The sequence below is a fragment of the Antechinus flavipes genome, chromosome 1, assembly GCF_016432865.1.
Source record: "Antechinus flavipes isolate AdamAnt ecotype Samford, QLD, Australia chromosome 1, AdamAnt_v2, whole genome shotgun sequence".
Classification (NCBI taxonomy): Eukaryota; Metazoa; Chordata; class Mammalia; order Dasyuromorphia; family Dasyuridae; genus Antechinus; species Antechinus flavipes.
In genome coordinates this window covers 80,951,197-80,965,128 of record NC_067398.1, presented here as the reverse complement: position 1 = coordinate 80,965,128, position 13,932 = coordinate 80,951,197, and the positions used below count along the sequence as shown (strand labels likewise).

Here is a 13,932-nt window from a genome sequence, read left to right as displayed (position 1 = left end):
ATAGTATATTGTTGTTGAAGTATATAATGATCTCCTGGTCCTGATCATTTCACTCAGCATCAGTTCATGTAAGTCTCTCCAGGCCTTTCTGAAATCATCCTGCTGGTCATTTCTAACAGAAGAATAATATTCCATAATATTCATAAACCACAATTTCATAAGATCTTTTGATATAAAGTACTTACATTTTGAGGGATTAGATGCTTGTAATATGAAGGTTGCTGTGATAAGGTGCCATTTGTTTTTAACTAATCCCTACTGTTAGATCAAAGTGATTTCCAAGTTAATGCCTATTAAAGTAGAAAAGGAGATTTTTCCCTGGGAAAACAAATGAAGGCCTTCCAGGAAAGATGATGCTAGTAGGGAAGTGAACATAGAAAGGAAGTTGGGAGGAAAATATGTAGATGAAAACAATAAGGGGGACATTCCCTTCAATCACTTTAAAGTGTGACTCAGAGTTAAGGAGAAGTTAAGGAAGTTCTCCCTCTTGACTAACAAGAGAGATTTAATGATGGAACACTTGGGAAGAGTGTATTTAAAATAAGTAAGGGCATGTAAAAGGACCAAGTTAACTCATGATATCTGACATTAACAAGTAAATAGCCTTCATTCATTATTGAGGGACCTGCCCTGGCAGTTAGCATTGAAATTCGGGTGACTAGGCTAAGTAAGAAGCCTGCAATATCTGCAAGAAAGGGAAACTCAGGCTTGGGAACCCAGAGGTATACAACTGTATAACCTACAGCTATGTTTCATCACTGTAGAAGAGGGAGAGGAAGATTCTTCATCTTCAGTTCAAAATATGCTACCAGTCCTTGGTCTGTGATCTATAAACAAAATTTCTTTTGTAAGAGCTTCACTGTAGTTAGAAAAGTCCTTTAGAACTACACTCAACCAGCAAGTAAAATGACAGCAAGAGAAAAAATAGGCCTAATATGATGGACAGTGGGTAAGACTTGAATTAAAAAAAAATGACTTGTAATCCTTGCCCACAATGCTTATGAGTTGTGTGACTCTGGGAAAGTGTCTTAACTTCTGTTAGCCTCAGTTTTCTCATCTGTAATACAAGGATCTTTAGGAAGATTAAAGATCAAAGGAGATCATGTACTGAAAGCTAGTGGTAAAACCATAAAATCCAATATGGCATAGGAAATAATTAAGATTAAGCGTTAACTCACATTCATTAGGCATTTATTTGCAAATGTATTGCAAGTTTAAGACTTCAACCACGAATGTTTTTCTCAAGGTCTAACAAGAGAACTTTCCAATGACCAACTTTTTTTTTTACAGTTTTAGTTCTCTATGAACTTTAACTCAAAGAAATGATTATTGTTTAAAGAAATCTTTAAATTGTTCAAATGAAAAGATTGAAACTATTTCTAGTCGTGTGAAAAGGTACTCTAAATCACTACTGATCAGAGAAATGTAAATTCATACTACTCTGAGGTATCACTACACACCTCTCAGATTGGCTAAGATGACAGGAAAAGATAATAACAATGCTGGAGGGGATGTGGAAAAACTGGGACACTAATACATTGTTGGTGGAGCTGTGAACTGATTCAGCCATTCTGGAGAGTAACTTGGAACTTTGCCCAAAGGGCTATCAAATTGTGTATCCATTTGATTCAGCAGTGTCTCTATTGGACCTGTATCCCAAAGAGAGCTTAAAGAAGGGAAAGGTACCTGTACGTGCAAAAATGTTTGTGGCAGCCCTCTCTGTAGTGGCCAGAAACTGGAAACTAAGTGGATGCTCATCAGTTGGAGAATGACTGAATAAGTTATGGTATATGAATGTTATGGAATATTATTGTTCTATAAGAAATGATCAGCAGGATGATTTCAGAGAGGCCTGGAGAGATTTACATGAACTGATGCCAAGTGAAGAACCGGGAGATCATTGTACACAGCAACAACAAGATTATATGAGCAGCAACTCTAATGGATGATCAACAATGAGACAATTCAGGCCAGTTCCAATGATTTTATGCTGAAGAGAACCATTTACACCCAGAGAGAGGACTGAGAGAACTGAGTATAGACTACAACATAGTATTTTCACTTTTTTGTTGTTATTTGCTTGTTTTCTTTCTCATTTTTTTCCCCTTTTGATCTGATATTCCTTGTGCAGTGCGATAATTGTGAAAGTATGTATGTAGGAATTGCACAGGATTAACATATATTGAACTGCTTTTGCCATCTAGGGGAGGGGCTGGGGGAACGAAAGGAAAAAATTTGGAACATAGAATTTTCTAAAATTAATAAAATAAAGCATAAGCCTCATACAAAAAAGGAATATGATGCACTAAGTAGGCCAAGTGTATGAGATCTGCTTAATATCATTCTGATGCTATTTCCCATCCTTTTCAAAAAATCATAGCAGTGTTTCAATATTCTAAGAAAAATTTCTTCATAAAAATCTCTTAGAATCCTTTGCTTCCCTGAAAACTCTGCTTGTGACACTTCTCTATGCATTCTCTCCTGACACTCTACATTGTCTACATGTAAGCCCTCAATCATTTAGCTTGATTCAGTGGCACATACCTAGCTGTGTATGTACTGCTGCCCTGTTAAACCTGGAAGGCAAGGACTGTTTTCATTTTTGTCTTTATGTGCTCAGTGCTCAGTATAATACCTGATACACAGTAGACAATAAACAGCAGTACTTGAAAAATTACTATTTTAGCTCCAAATACAACAGGACTTTCCATGTACCCCCTAAAATAATGAAAAATAATATTTCTGTTTTTAACCCTGGCTTAATATTGTTAGAAAAATATCTTCTACAACTCAACTATTTTTACCATCTTTTCAGACTTATTTCCAATTTTATCTTAAAACACTCTAATTTATTCCACCCCCACTGATCTTTCACTTTACTGGGTCAAGAATAACATTAAGTTTCTGTAGCTGACAAAATGCTGCAGGCTTCTGTGGCCTTAAATTTCTTCACACTGTTTATATGCCTACTTTCGTCTAGGAAAAATATCCATGAATTAGAAGTCCTTCAGTCCTGGAATCAGTCCAGAAGTAGACATAAATTATTTGCAATTTCAAATTACTTGGTGCTTTATATATCAAAGATCAGCTAACTGGCTGGGTAAATTGTGGTATATGAATGTTATGGAATATTATTGTTCTGTAAGAAATGACCAGCAGGATGAATACAGAGAGGACTGGCGAGACTTACATGAACTGATGCTAAGTGAAATGAGCAGAACCAGGAGATCATTATACACTTCGACAACGATATTGTATGAGGACATATTTTGATGGAAGAGGATTTCTTTGACAAAGAGACCGAGTTTCAATTGATAAATGACGGACAAAAGCAGCTACACCCAAAGAAAGAACACTGGGAAACGAATGTGAACTATCTGCATTTTTGTTTTTCTTCCCAGGTTATTTATACCTTCTGAATCCAATTCTCCCTATGCAACAAGAGAACTGTTCGGTTCTGCAAACATATATTGTATCTAGGATATACTGCAACATATCCAACATATAAAGGACTCTTGCCATCTAGGGGTGGGGGTAGAGGGAGGGAGGGGAAAAAAAAATCGGAACAGAAACGAGTGTCAATATAAAGTAATTATTAAATAAAAAATTAAAAAAAAAAAAAGATCAGCTAACTAAAATATGATCCTGATGTGCAGTGTTTGACCTATTCTCTTTCACATTGAGATGCAAAGCTGCCTCGAAGAACCAAAGTTAGGCCTCAAAGTCTAACCCAGATTCTGTACCCTGACTTTATGATGCTGCCCATGGAGGCTGTTTCATACTTTTTCTTCTCTGTTCCAGCCACTTAAAAAGAGGCCCTGAGTCATGAGTTTCCCTCATGTACCTTATTCCACACTTCAAATCCTCATGTGTTCATATATGGTCTCTCTTCCCTAGCATGTCTGAGAGCCTAAGGTTTTTCTCCTTGCCAGTGCCACATCATTATTTATATCTTTGATCCTCTCCCATCTTTTTTCATTTGCTTCTTGGATCATCCACTCTCCTCTATTTCCTTAAATTCATCTTATCTTTCCTCCTTTTCATGGTCAAATTTCTAGAAAAAGCTGTCTAAACTTGTTGCCTTCCTATCTTTACATTCCACTATTCAACACCTTGTAATCCAACTTTTGGTTTTATTTTTCAATTGAAGGTCTCCAAGATTTCCACAGACCTCTTAATAGTCAAATAAAGAGCCTTTCCAGAGTCCCAATCCCTCTTAACTACAGTATTTGACATCAACTTGCCTTAGTTGAGCTGATGGTTTGAATGGTTTGATGGCAGATTGATATGTCCCCAAAGGATCAATAGTGGATCTTTAAATAATAAGCAGTGAGTAACCTGTGATTCAGATATCTTCTGAGCTGTTTTCTCATCTAGGGATATATTCATTCCAACAAAGAGAAAACCAGTCTCCCTACTAATATTGCTAACATTTATTTCTGGGTCTCTTCTTCCAGTAAAAGATAATTGAAGCCATAGGTAACTAATTAAAAAACAATTATTAGCCACCTACTGTGTGCACAGTCCTATTCTAGATAGATTCTGGAAGAAGACAGAAAAATCAGAAAATATATAGTCTGACCTTAAAGAATTGCAGTCTAGGAAGGAGTCCTGGCTTTTTCATTCATCAAAACTAGAATACATAAACTTAAAGCACTTTTCTTTTCCTATCAGTTCTGTTCAGTATTGTAGAGAAGAAAGTAAGTCCTTGCCCACTGAATGCTTCTGCCATTACATCAAATTATGGCATTTACATAATTAAAACATAATCCTAAAAGTTTATTTCAGAGCAGAGTGGGGTTACAGGGCAAAACTGATTCCATACGGAAAAAAAAAATGGAACAAAATCCATCTCTCTCCTGAGCTCTAGTTTCAATCACCTACTAGATGTTCCAGAGACAGCTTAAATTCAACATGTTTCAAATAGAATCTATCCTCCTTTCCCTAAAAATTTCTTATGTCTGTTAGGGTCACCCTCATCCTTCTAGTCCCACAGCCTCAGAGCTTTGGAATCATCCTTCATTCTCCAAGTCTTGTACATTGAAACTCCACAACTTTTCTGGTCTTTGTGTCCTAGTTCCCATTTATATGGCTGTCAACTAATTGGTTTTCCTGCTTGTAGACTTTCACTTCTCCAATTCATCCTCTGATCTCTGTTGATCAATGTAATCTTCCTAAAACATGCCTGATTAGCAGAACAGAAGCTTTTCAAATAGAGGGGTTGTCTTTTTTTTGATTTGTCTTGCCAGCATATAATCCAGCCCTGAGGATAGTTGGTTTTTAAACCAGACCTGTGATTCCACTGGGTTGGGGACTTCCTGGTGAAAATTTTTTTCTACTAAGGCTGATGGGGTATTCTCAATGAGTTATTTTTCAAATGTCCAAGAAGGACTAGAACTTAAGCTTTCCTGATTCCATCCACTGTCATAAAACTTAGTAAAATAAATGCTTGTGGATTAATGTATTGATGTCCTTTCCTGTTCAAGAAGGGCTTCCTAGTGTACTTTATCCCACAGGGTAACTTGGTTTTTTAAGCCCCCTTCCTTCAACCCATAGATTACAGCAGACTTCTTCCAAACTGACTTCCCATTATCTCACCTCCATGTACTCTACATTCCAGAAACACTTGATTGGACACAATGCACTATAATGGGTCTACCCTGTGCCTATGTACACAGATATCTCCCCTGGCCTGTACTAGATTCCTTCCTTCTCCATAACCTTCTGAATCCTTAGGTCTCTCAAAACTCAGCTCAGATGAAGCCTCTCTTGGAGTCTCCCAGCTTGGAAGACTATCTTACACCTCAATTTCCTTTCTATTATATATTGCCTTACATCTGCACTACGATGGCCTGTTCCATTTTTGTCTCTACACCCCTCGTACCTAGCATAGTGCCTTGATCTCAGCAGGTTTCTAATGAGTAATTGTGGAATTTAAAATGAAATGATGCGTCCCCAATAAATGGAAGTTTCTCAAGGACTGGTTATTTTTATTTTGTGTATACCCCTACTATCTAAAACAATACCTTACACATGCCAAGTTTTTTAATTTATTAAAAATTTTTAATGATTAATTCAAAATGCCTTTTAAATTGAAATTCAATATATTTTGTTTAAAAAACATACACCTTCAGTCTAGCCCTAGCAGCCATTTTAGATGACTTAATTAATATTTAAGAGGAATTATATAATATACATGCATATACTATATTGTACACACACACACACACACACACACACACACACACACACACATCTCATTCCAAAGAACTTAAAAACAATTAAATGACAGCTAGACCCAGATTGAATAAACTGGTAGACATAAAATTAAGATACTTTTAGGGTAGGGGAAAGCAATATAGTGGAAAGCATACTGGCCTTGAAGTCTGAAGAGACCTGGGTTTTAAAAGCCCACTCAGTTACTAGCTGTATATCTTTGAGAAAGTCATTTAACCTCTCTGAATCTCAGTCTGCCCATCTGCAAAAAAGAGGAAATGATATCTACCTCACAGATTTGTTGTGGAAATCAAAAGAGATGTTGGCTATGAAGTGTCAAATGTCAGACATTATATGGAAAATGTTTATTTGCTTTTGTAAACCATTATAACATCTACAAATAAGAATGACTTTGTCTATGTTTATGTCTTTTATTATGATTAGCATTTCTATAACAAAGTCAAGTAATAGTAGAATAAAGGGTAACTTGTTTTACTCATATTTAAGAAAGCTTCTAGTGTTTCCCCACTAAAAATGATATTGGCTTTTGGTTTTAGGTATATAATTTTTATCATACTAAAAATGGCCCTTTTATGACCATGATTTTTAGGTTTATAGCATCAATTTTTGTTGTCCTATGTTGAAAGATTTTTTAAAAATCTATTAATATAATTGTGTGACTTTAGTTGTTTTTATTTTAAAAAGACTATTTGTTAATTGCATTTATAATATTGAACCATCCTTACATGTTTGAGATAAGTTCAACTTGCCTGTTGCTGAAGTCTTTTTTCCTAGAATTTTATTTAAAAGTTTTGCATTGATATACTTAAGTGATAGTATTCTATAATTAATGTGGCTTTAAACTTCTGTTTAAGTATTAGGACTCTATTTATCTCATAATAAAAAGAGCCTAAGATGATAAGCTAGAGAATGTATAGAAGTTAACTAGCATAGTGAAGGGTCTTGAGTTCATGACATTTAAGAAATTGGGAATATTTAGTTTGAAAAAAAGAAGATACAAGGGGGATAAGTTTGCTGTTTTCTAGAAATTACAAGGCTATTATGGAGAAGAGTTTAGACTTGTTCTATTTGGCCTCAGAGAGCAGAACCAGAAGCAGAGGACAGAAGATACAAAGAAGCCAATTTTGGCTTGATGTCAAGAAAAACTTCCTAATAATTAAAGCTGTCCAAGATTAGTGGCTTGTCTCTAGAAGTGGTGAAATATCTTTCCTTGAAGGTCTTTAAGCAGAGAATAGATGACCACTATGAAATATGTTATATCAGAGATTCCTTAGTACATACGTCAGAATAGATGGTCACAGAGGTCCCTACCAATTCTCAAAATCAGTGCTTGTTTTCTTTTTCAGTTTTTGAGAGTAATTTGTATGACACAGATATCTATTTCTCTTTAAAACTTTTATAGAATTCACTCACAAATTCATCATGACCAGGGTATATTTGCTTAAAACAGTAAGCACTGATTTGGAAACCACAGCTTGTGACATTTGGGAAAAATGACAGAAATTACTAAGGTAGACCTTAGAGATGATCTAATACAGCTCTCATTTTGCACAGCAAGAAAATGAAACCCAGACAAAGCAGTGTATTTTTAACAATTGGCAGTGACCTTGAGGCTATTAAGTGACCCAACAATGCCACTGATGACAACAAACTCTAGTGACCTTCATGTTTACTGTCTTCATTGTCTGGTAAATGATTCCTGGACTTCCCTTTTGGCAACCTTGCATCCTACTTCCCTCTGACTGATCTCTTTTGAGGAAATCTCAGTCTGAGTCATACAACACTGCACTAGTTCTATCTACTAGCCACTGTTATTAAGTTAGGGACTGACCTCAGCTCATCACAAAGACCCTAGGTTTATGACTCCTGGTGGAGTACTCTATATTGCACTTCATCTTACTTAGAGGATAAAGATTTTTCACTAAAAAATATACAGAGTTTGAGAAAGGGAGAGCAAGTGAGGGAAAGGGGTTTGTTTGCTGTTAAACTTTTCAGTAAAGTAGGTGAGTTTGAAACCATTCTTCTAATAGACTTTAAGAATTTTCTCCCATCATAAAAAATTGTTTCTTACCTGAGTTAGGACATCCAACTGACTCACGATATGCTCCAGAGTGTTGGTAATGGCTGGGGGAAGGGTGACTACATCTGTCTGTGGGTTCCTGATAGAATCTTGAGCTTTAATTCTGAAGGAAGTTTCTGAGAAATCCATTTCTGGCTGTTAAGAAAAAGAAAAAGTCATTCTCTCTCTCTCTCTCTTTTTTTAAATAACTTTTTATTGACAAAAACCATGCCAGGGTAATTTTTTACATTATCCCTTGAACTCACTTCTGTTCTGATTTTTCCCCTCCCTCCCTCCGCCCCCCTCCCTGAAATGGCAAGCAGTCCTTTACATGTTACAGTATATCCTAGATACAATATATGTGTGCAGAACCAAACAGTTCTCTTGTTGCAAGGGAGAATTGGATTCAGAAGGTATAAATAACCCGGGAAGAAAAACAAAAATGCAAGCAGTTTATATTCATTTCCCAGTGTTCTTTCTTTGGGTGTAGCTGCTTCTGTCCATTCTTGATCAATTGAAACTGAATTAGCTCTCTTTATTGAAGAGATCCACTTCCATCAGAATACATCCTCATACAGTATCGTTGTTGAGGTATATAATGATCTCCTGGTTCTACTGATTTCACTTAGCATCAGTTCATGTAAGTCTCTCCAAGCCTCTCTGTATTCATCCTGCTGGTCATTTCTTGTAGAACAATAATATTTCATAATATTCATATACCACAATTTACTCAACCATTCTCCAATTGATGGGCATCGATTCATTTTCCAGCTTCTAGCCAATACAAACAGGGCTGCTACAAACATTTTGGCACATACAGGTCCCTTTCCCTTCTTTAGTATCTCTTTGATGTATAAGCCCAGTAGAAACACTGCTGGATCAAAGGGTATGCAGAGTTTGATGACTTTTTGAACATAGTTCCAAATTGCTCTCCAGAATGGCTGGATGTGTTCAAAATTCCACCAACAAAAGATCAGTGTCCCTGTTTTCCAACATCTTCTCTAATATTCCGCATTATCTTTCCTTATCATTCTAGCCAATCTGACAGGTGTATGGTGGTATTTCAGAGTTGTCTTAATTTGCATTCCTCTGATTAATAATGATTTGGAGCATATTTTCATATGGCTATAAGTAGTTTTAATTTCTTCATCTGAGAATTGTCTGTTTATATCCTTTGACCATTTATTAATTGGAGAATGGCTTGATTTCTTATAAATTAGAGTCAGCTCTCTCTATATTTTGGAAATGAGGCCTTTATCAGAACCTTTGACTGTAAAAATGTTTTCCCAGTTTATTGTTTCCCTTCTAATCTTGTCTGCATTAGTTTTCTTTGTATAAAAACTTTTCAATTTGATATAATCAAAATTTTCTATTTTGTGGTCAATAGTGATCTCTAGTTCTTCTTTGGTCATAAATTTCTTCCTCTTCCACAGGTCTAAGAGGTAAACTATCCTATGCTCTTCCAATTTATTTATAATCTCATTCTTTATGCCTAGGTCATGAACCCATTTTGACCTTATCTTGGTGCACGGTGTTAAGTGTGGGTCAATGCCTAATTTCTGCCATACTAATTTCCAATTTTCCCAGCAATTTTTGTCAAATAATGTGTTCTTATCCCCAAAACTGGGGTCTTTGGGTTTGTCAAGCACTAGATTATTAAAGTTATTGGCTGTTTTGTAAAAAGTCATTCTTTATTCAATACCACTATAAATTAGATGAAATAAATTTATCTTTCAAATAATTCAAGAGAAACAAATCAAAAAATATAAATATAAATATATCAGAAAATGGAAACCCAACATTTCCCTCATTATGCCAAAGTTCCACATTCCATAAATCTTCATTTCTAAAACAAGGGAAAAATCAAGCTTAAATAAACTCAAAAGGTCATATGTATGCTATCAATAGATCCATACTTACCTTTATGTTTGTTAGTTGACAACCTATCCCTCAAAAGTGAAATTGTGACTGGTGGGAGTGCTTCCCAGTCTCTAATATCAGTAAGGTCTTTCCTAAGTCTTTTTGACTATCTAGCATCAACATTTGGTCACCAGCCTCTGCTTATTAAGTTGCTCTCAAGCCTTTTCTTCTCCATGCTACATAATCTTCATTTCCTTTACTCTTTTCACAGATCTGATCCTCTCATCTTGTTACCACTTCAGATGGTCACCTCCTACAATTCTTTACCCGTTGTGGGATCCAGAAATAAACTATTAAGCTTTCCTAGAGTTGTGATTTCCCCTCCACGGAAAACAATGGTGTGTCTGTATGGTCATATCAAGCCAAACAGAGTAGAGATGAGTCAGAATCTAGAGGAATCTCTATTCAATTATTTCAATTGTATCTCTTGAGATCTTCTCATGGAAACATGTGAGAATGTATACTAACATGACTGCTACATTATTTCATAATGGGTACTCATTCATATGAATCATAAATATGGCCTCTAGGAAGCATATAGGAAGTTAAAGGCACTTCCAGTTTACAGAGACCAATGGTATTAACAGCTGGACAGCATCTGTGTTGCAGTGTGGACTCCTAAGCCAGAAGATAATCATGATATCTGTTATTAGGATTAGGACCCTTGGAAGTAATGATAATTGATATTTACATAAAGCTTTAGAGTTGCAAACACTTATTTTCATACGAGTTTCACAACAATCCTGTGAATTAGGAATTGCAAACTAAAGCTGCATTTTACAAATGAGGATATTGAGGTTCAGAGCTGCCCATCACCATAAAGCTAAGAAACAGCAGAGGCAGAATATGAGCACAAGTTTTCTTGACTCCAAGTCTACTGCACTATCCATTGCATAAGCCACCACATTCCTATGTTCCCATCTGGCTAAACAGTCAGAATCTATGGCAGGAGAAGAAAGGAAGACTTCCTTCTCCCCAGGGAGTTAGCAGTGGCTAAGGCTATGAAAGAGATGTATTCCAGTATCCTAAATTTTTCCTTCCTGTACAAACAATATTTCAATAGTAGGAGGTTCCTGAGCTAGCTTTTCAGAAGTTTTATTTAGCTGACAAAGTTATTGAAATATCATTTGTATTTAGAATACTAATTTGTATGGGAAAATGTTATTGTACTCCAGACATTCAAATCCCAAACAAACTTTTAGAAACAACTAGTACATAGATATTCAAACTATCCCTAAGTCTTATTTTATATAGATTACAAAAGTTGGTAGTTTGGTGTTTGCCAGTTACCTGAAGGCAGCTGATTCTGTAGCAGCTTGATTAAATTTGCTCTTAGAAGTGAAACTAAAATGAAAGAGTAGCAGAAGGCAGCATGGTGAACTCTCCCTATCCTCTACTCTGGCCTTCCCACCCCCAAATATTTCCAAACGAATCTAGAAAATATACCAGAGCAAATCCAAGAAAAAAAATCACAAGTCATATTTCCAATCAAGGCAAAGGGAAACAGGTCTGTCTGCTTATAGGGTCTGGTCATAACCTGCTGTCTGAGTCATCGAATAGGAAAATACTGTGCTTCAAGACAAAAAGAGGTCCCAGATCCAGCATAGAGATACCAAAACATGTATAATGAATAGAGATTCTACCTGGCAACTCTGTCCCACACTACCCAATTCTGATTCACAGATACATGGTAAACTGAAGAAAGGACCTATGCCCAAAGGCAACATTCAAGAGTGAGGAACACTCTTACAAGGTGTTCCTAAGCTGTATATTAAATAAGGAGCAAGTTCAATAGTAATCAGCAGCTGTGTGGCTCTGAGCCCAACAGCAGAGCAAAATGTCAATCAACAAACATTTATTAAGCACCTACTTTGTGTCAGGTACTGTGCTAAGTGCTGGAGAAACAAAAAGAGGTAAAAGACAGTCCCTGCCCTTAAAAAACTCACAATCTAATGGAGGAGACAACACATAAATAAATATATATAAAGCAAACTATATATAGAATAAACAGAAAATAATTAACACAGGAAAAATACTGGATAGAAGGAAGAATAAGACAGACTTCCTATATAGAAAGTGGGATTTTAGTTGGGACTTAAAGGAAACAAGGAAGGTCAATAATCATAGTAGAGGATTCCCAGGAAATCAAAAAGGACCCACATGTGCAAAAATGTTTGTAGCAGCTCTTTGTGTGGTAGTAAAGAATTGGAAAATGAGTAGAAGCCCATCAACTGGGGAATAGCTGAACAAGTTGTGGTATATGAAGATAATCAACAAACTGATTTTAGAAAGGCCTGGAAAGATTTACATGAATTGATGCTGAGGGAAACAAGCAGAACCAGGAACACAATATACACAATAAGAAGAAGAATGTGTGATAATCAAGACTTGGTTCTTCTCAATAGTTCAGTGATTCAAAGCAATCTCAACAGACTCTGGACAGAAAATGCCATCTGCATCCAGAAAAAGAACTATGGAGACTGAATGTAAATCAATACATGCTATGTTCACTTATTTTTTTCCCTGTTTTTATTATTTTTTATCTCTCCCATGGCTTTTTCTTTTTGTTTGAATTTTTCTCCCCCAACATGATTCATAAATCAATGTATATTAAAAAAAATAAATTTAAAAAAAAATAAAAAAAAGAAAAATAATAATAATCAGAGTAGAGGAAAGAAAGCATTACTGGCATGGGGAACAGCCAGAGAGAATGCCCAGAACTAAAAGGTGGAGAGTCTTGTGCATAGAACAATCAGAAGGCTAATGCACTGGATCAAAGAATACATGTCGGGAAGTAAGAATTAAGAAGACTGGAAAATTAAGAGGGAGCTAGGTTATAAAGGGCTTTAAATGCCAAATAGCATTTTGTAGTTCCTTCTGAAGGCAACAGGAAGATGCTTGAGTTTGTTGTGGTGTTTTGTTTTGTTTTGTTTTGTTTTTGGGGGGGGAATAAAGGGAATATGGTCAGACCTGTACTTCAGACCTCTATTTTAATGACTGAATGGAAAATGGATTGAAGTAGAGAAAGATCTGAGATAAGCAAACCCAACAGAAGGATATTTCAATAATCAAAACATGAGATTATTAGAACTTGCAACTGAGAAGTGTCAGAGTCAGAAGAAAAAAATGGAAGCATATCCAAAGATGTTGTAAAGGTGAAATTGACAGACTTTGACAACAGACTGGATATGAGGGCTAAGATATAGGGAAGAATATAGGATAGCGTAGTCTCAGTTCCAGTTTCCAGCCTAATCTGCAGTGAAATAACCAAGGTCAGAATCCTTAGAGCAAGAGAAAACCTCCAATTGTTAATGTTTTTATGGCATCCATTACATTCATATAACATAATTTATTAAGTGGTTTGATAGGTGCCCCTCAGTTTCCAATTCTTTGCCACTACAATGAGAGTTGATATATTTTTTGTCCATCCTTAGAACTGGTTTCCTTAAGCTTAACCCCTCTATTTATCCTTCTTCTGAATGTCTCTTTTCCTTTTCCTTTTTCCCTTCCACTGAGTGAAATGTATTTCTGTATCCAACTTTTATTGCTTTTGACCAGTTCCTAATTGTATAGCCTTCTTTTTGAGAATCTCAATTATGAGCTAATTTCCCTTTACCTTTATCTCCTTTACCCCCCAATCTAGTCATCTTTTTTTTTTTTTCATTTTTCCTTTAAATTCATCAAAATATAATCACTTCTGGATCCTTTGTCTATAG

At 35.8% G+C, this 13,932-nt stretch overlaps 1 protein-coding gene across 5 annotated transcripts in view; it reads right to left on the bottom strand.

Annotated features, from left to right (window-relative positions):
- POC1A (POC1 centriolar protein A) overlaps nucleotides 1-13,932 on the bottom strand; it is a 215,516-nt gene that overhangs the window by 113,127 nt on the left and 88,457 nt on the right. For 4 of the 5 annotated variants that reach the window (XM_051985340.1, XM_051985357.1, XM_051985347.1 and 1 more), the window contains exon 10: nucleotides 8,309-8,452. In XM_051985340.1, coding sequence (XP_051841300.1) covers nucleotides 8,309-8,452 — 144 coding nt within the window. Of the gene's footprint in view, nucleotides 1-6,378; nucleotides 6,479-8,308; nucleotides 8,453-13,932 lie in introns of all 5 variants that reach the window. The other variant, XR_007951902.1, reaches the window with a different exon arrangement.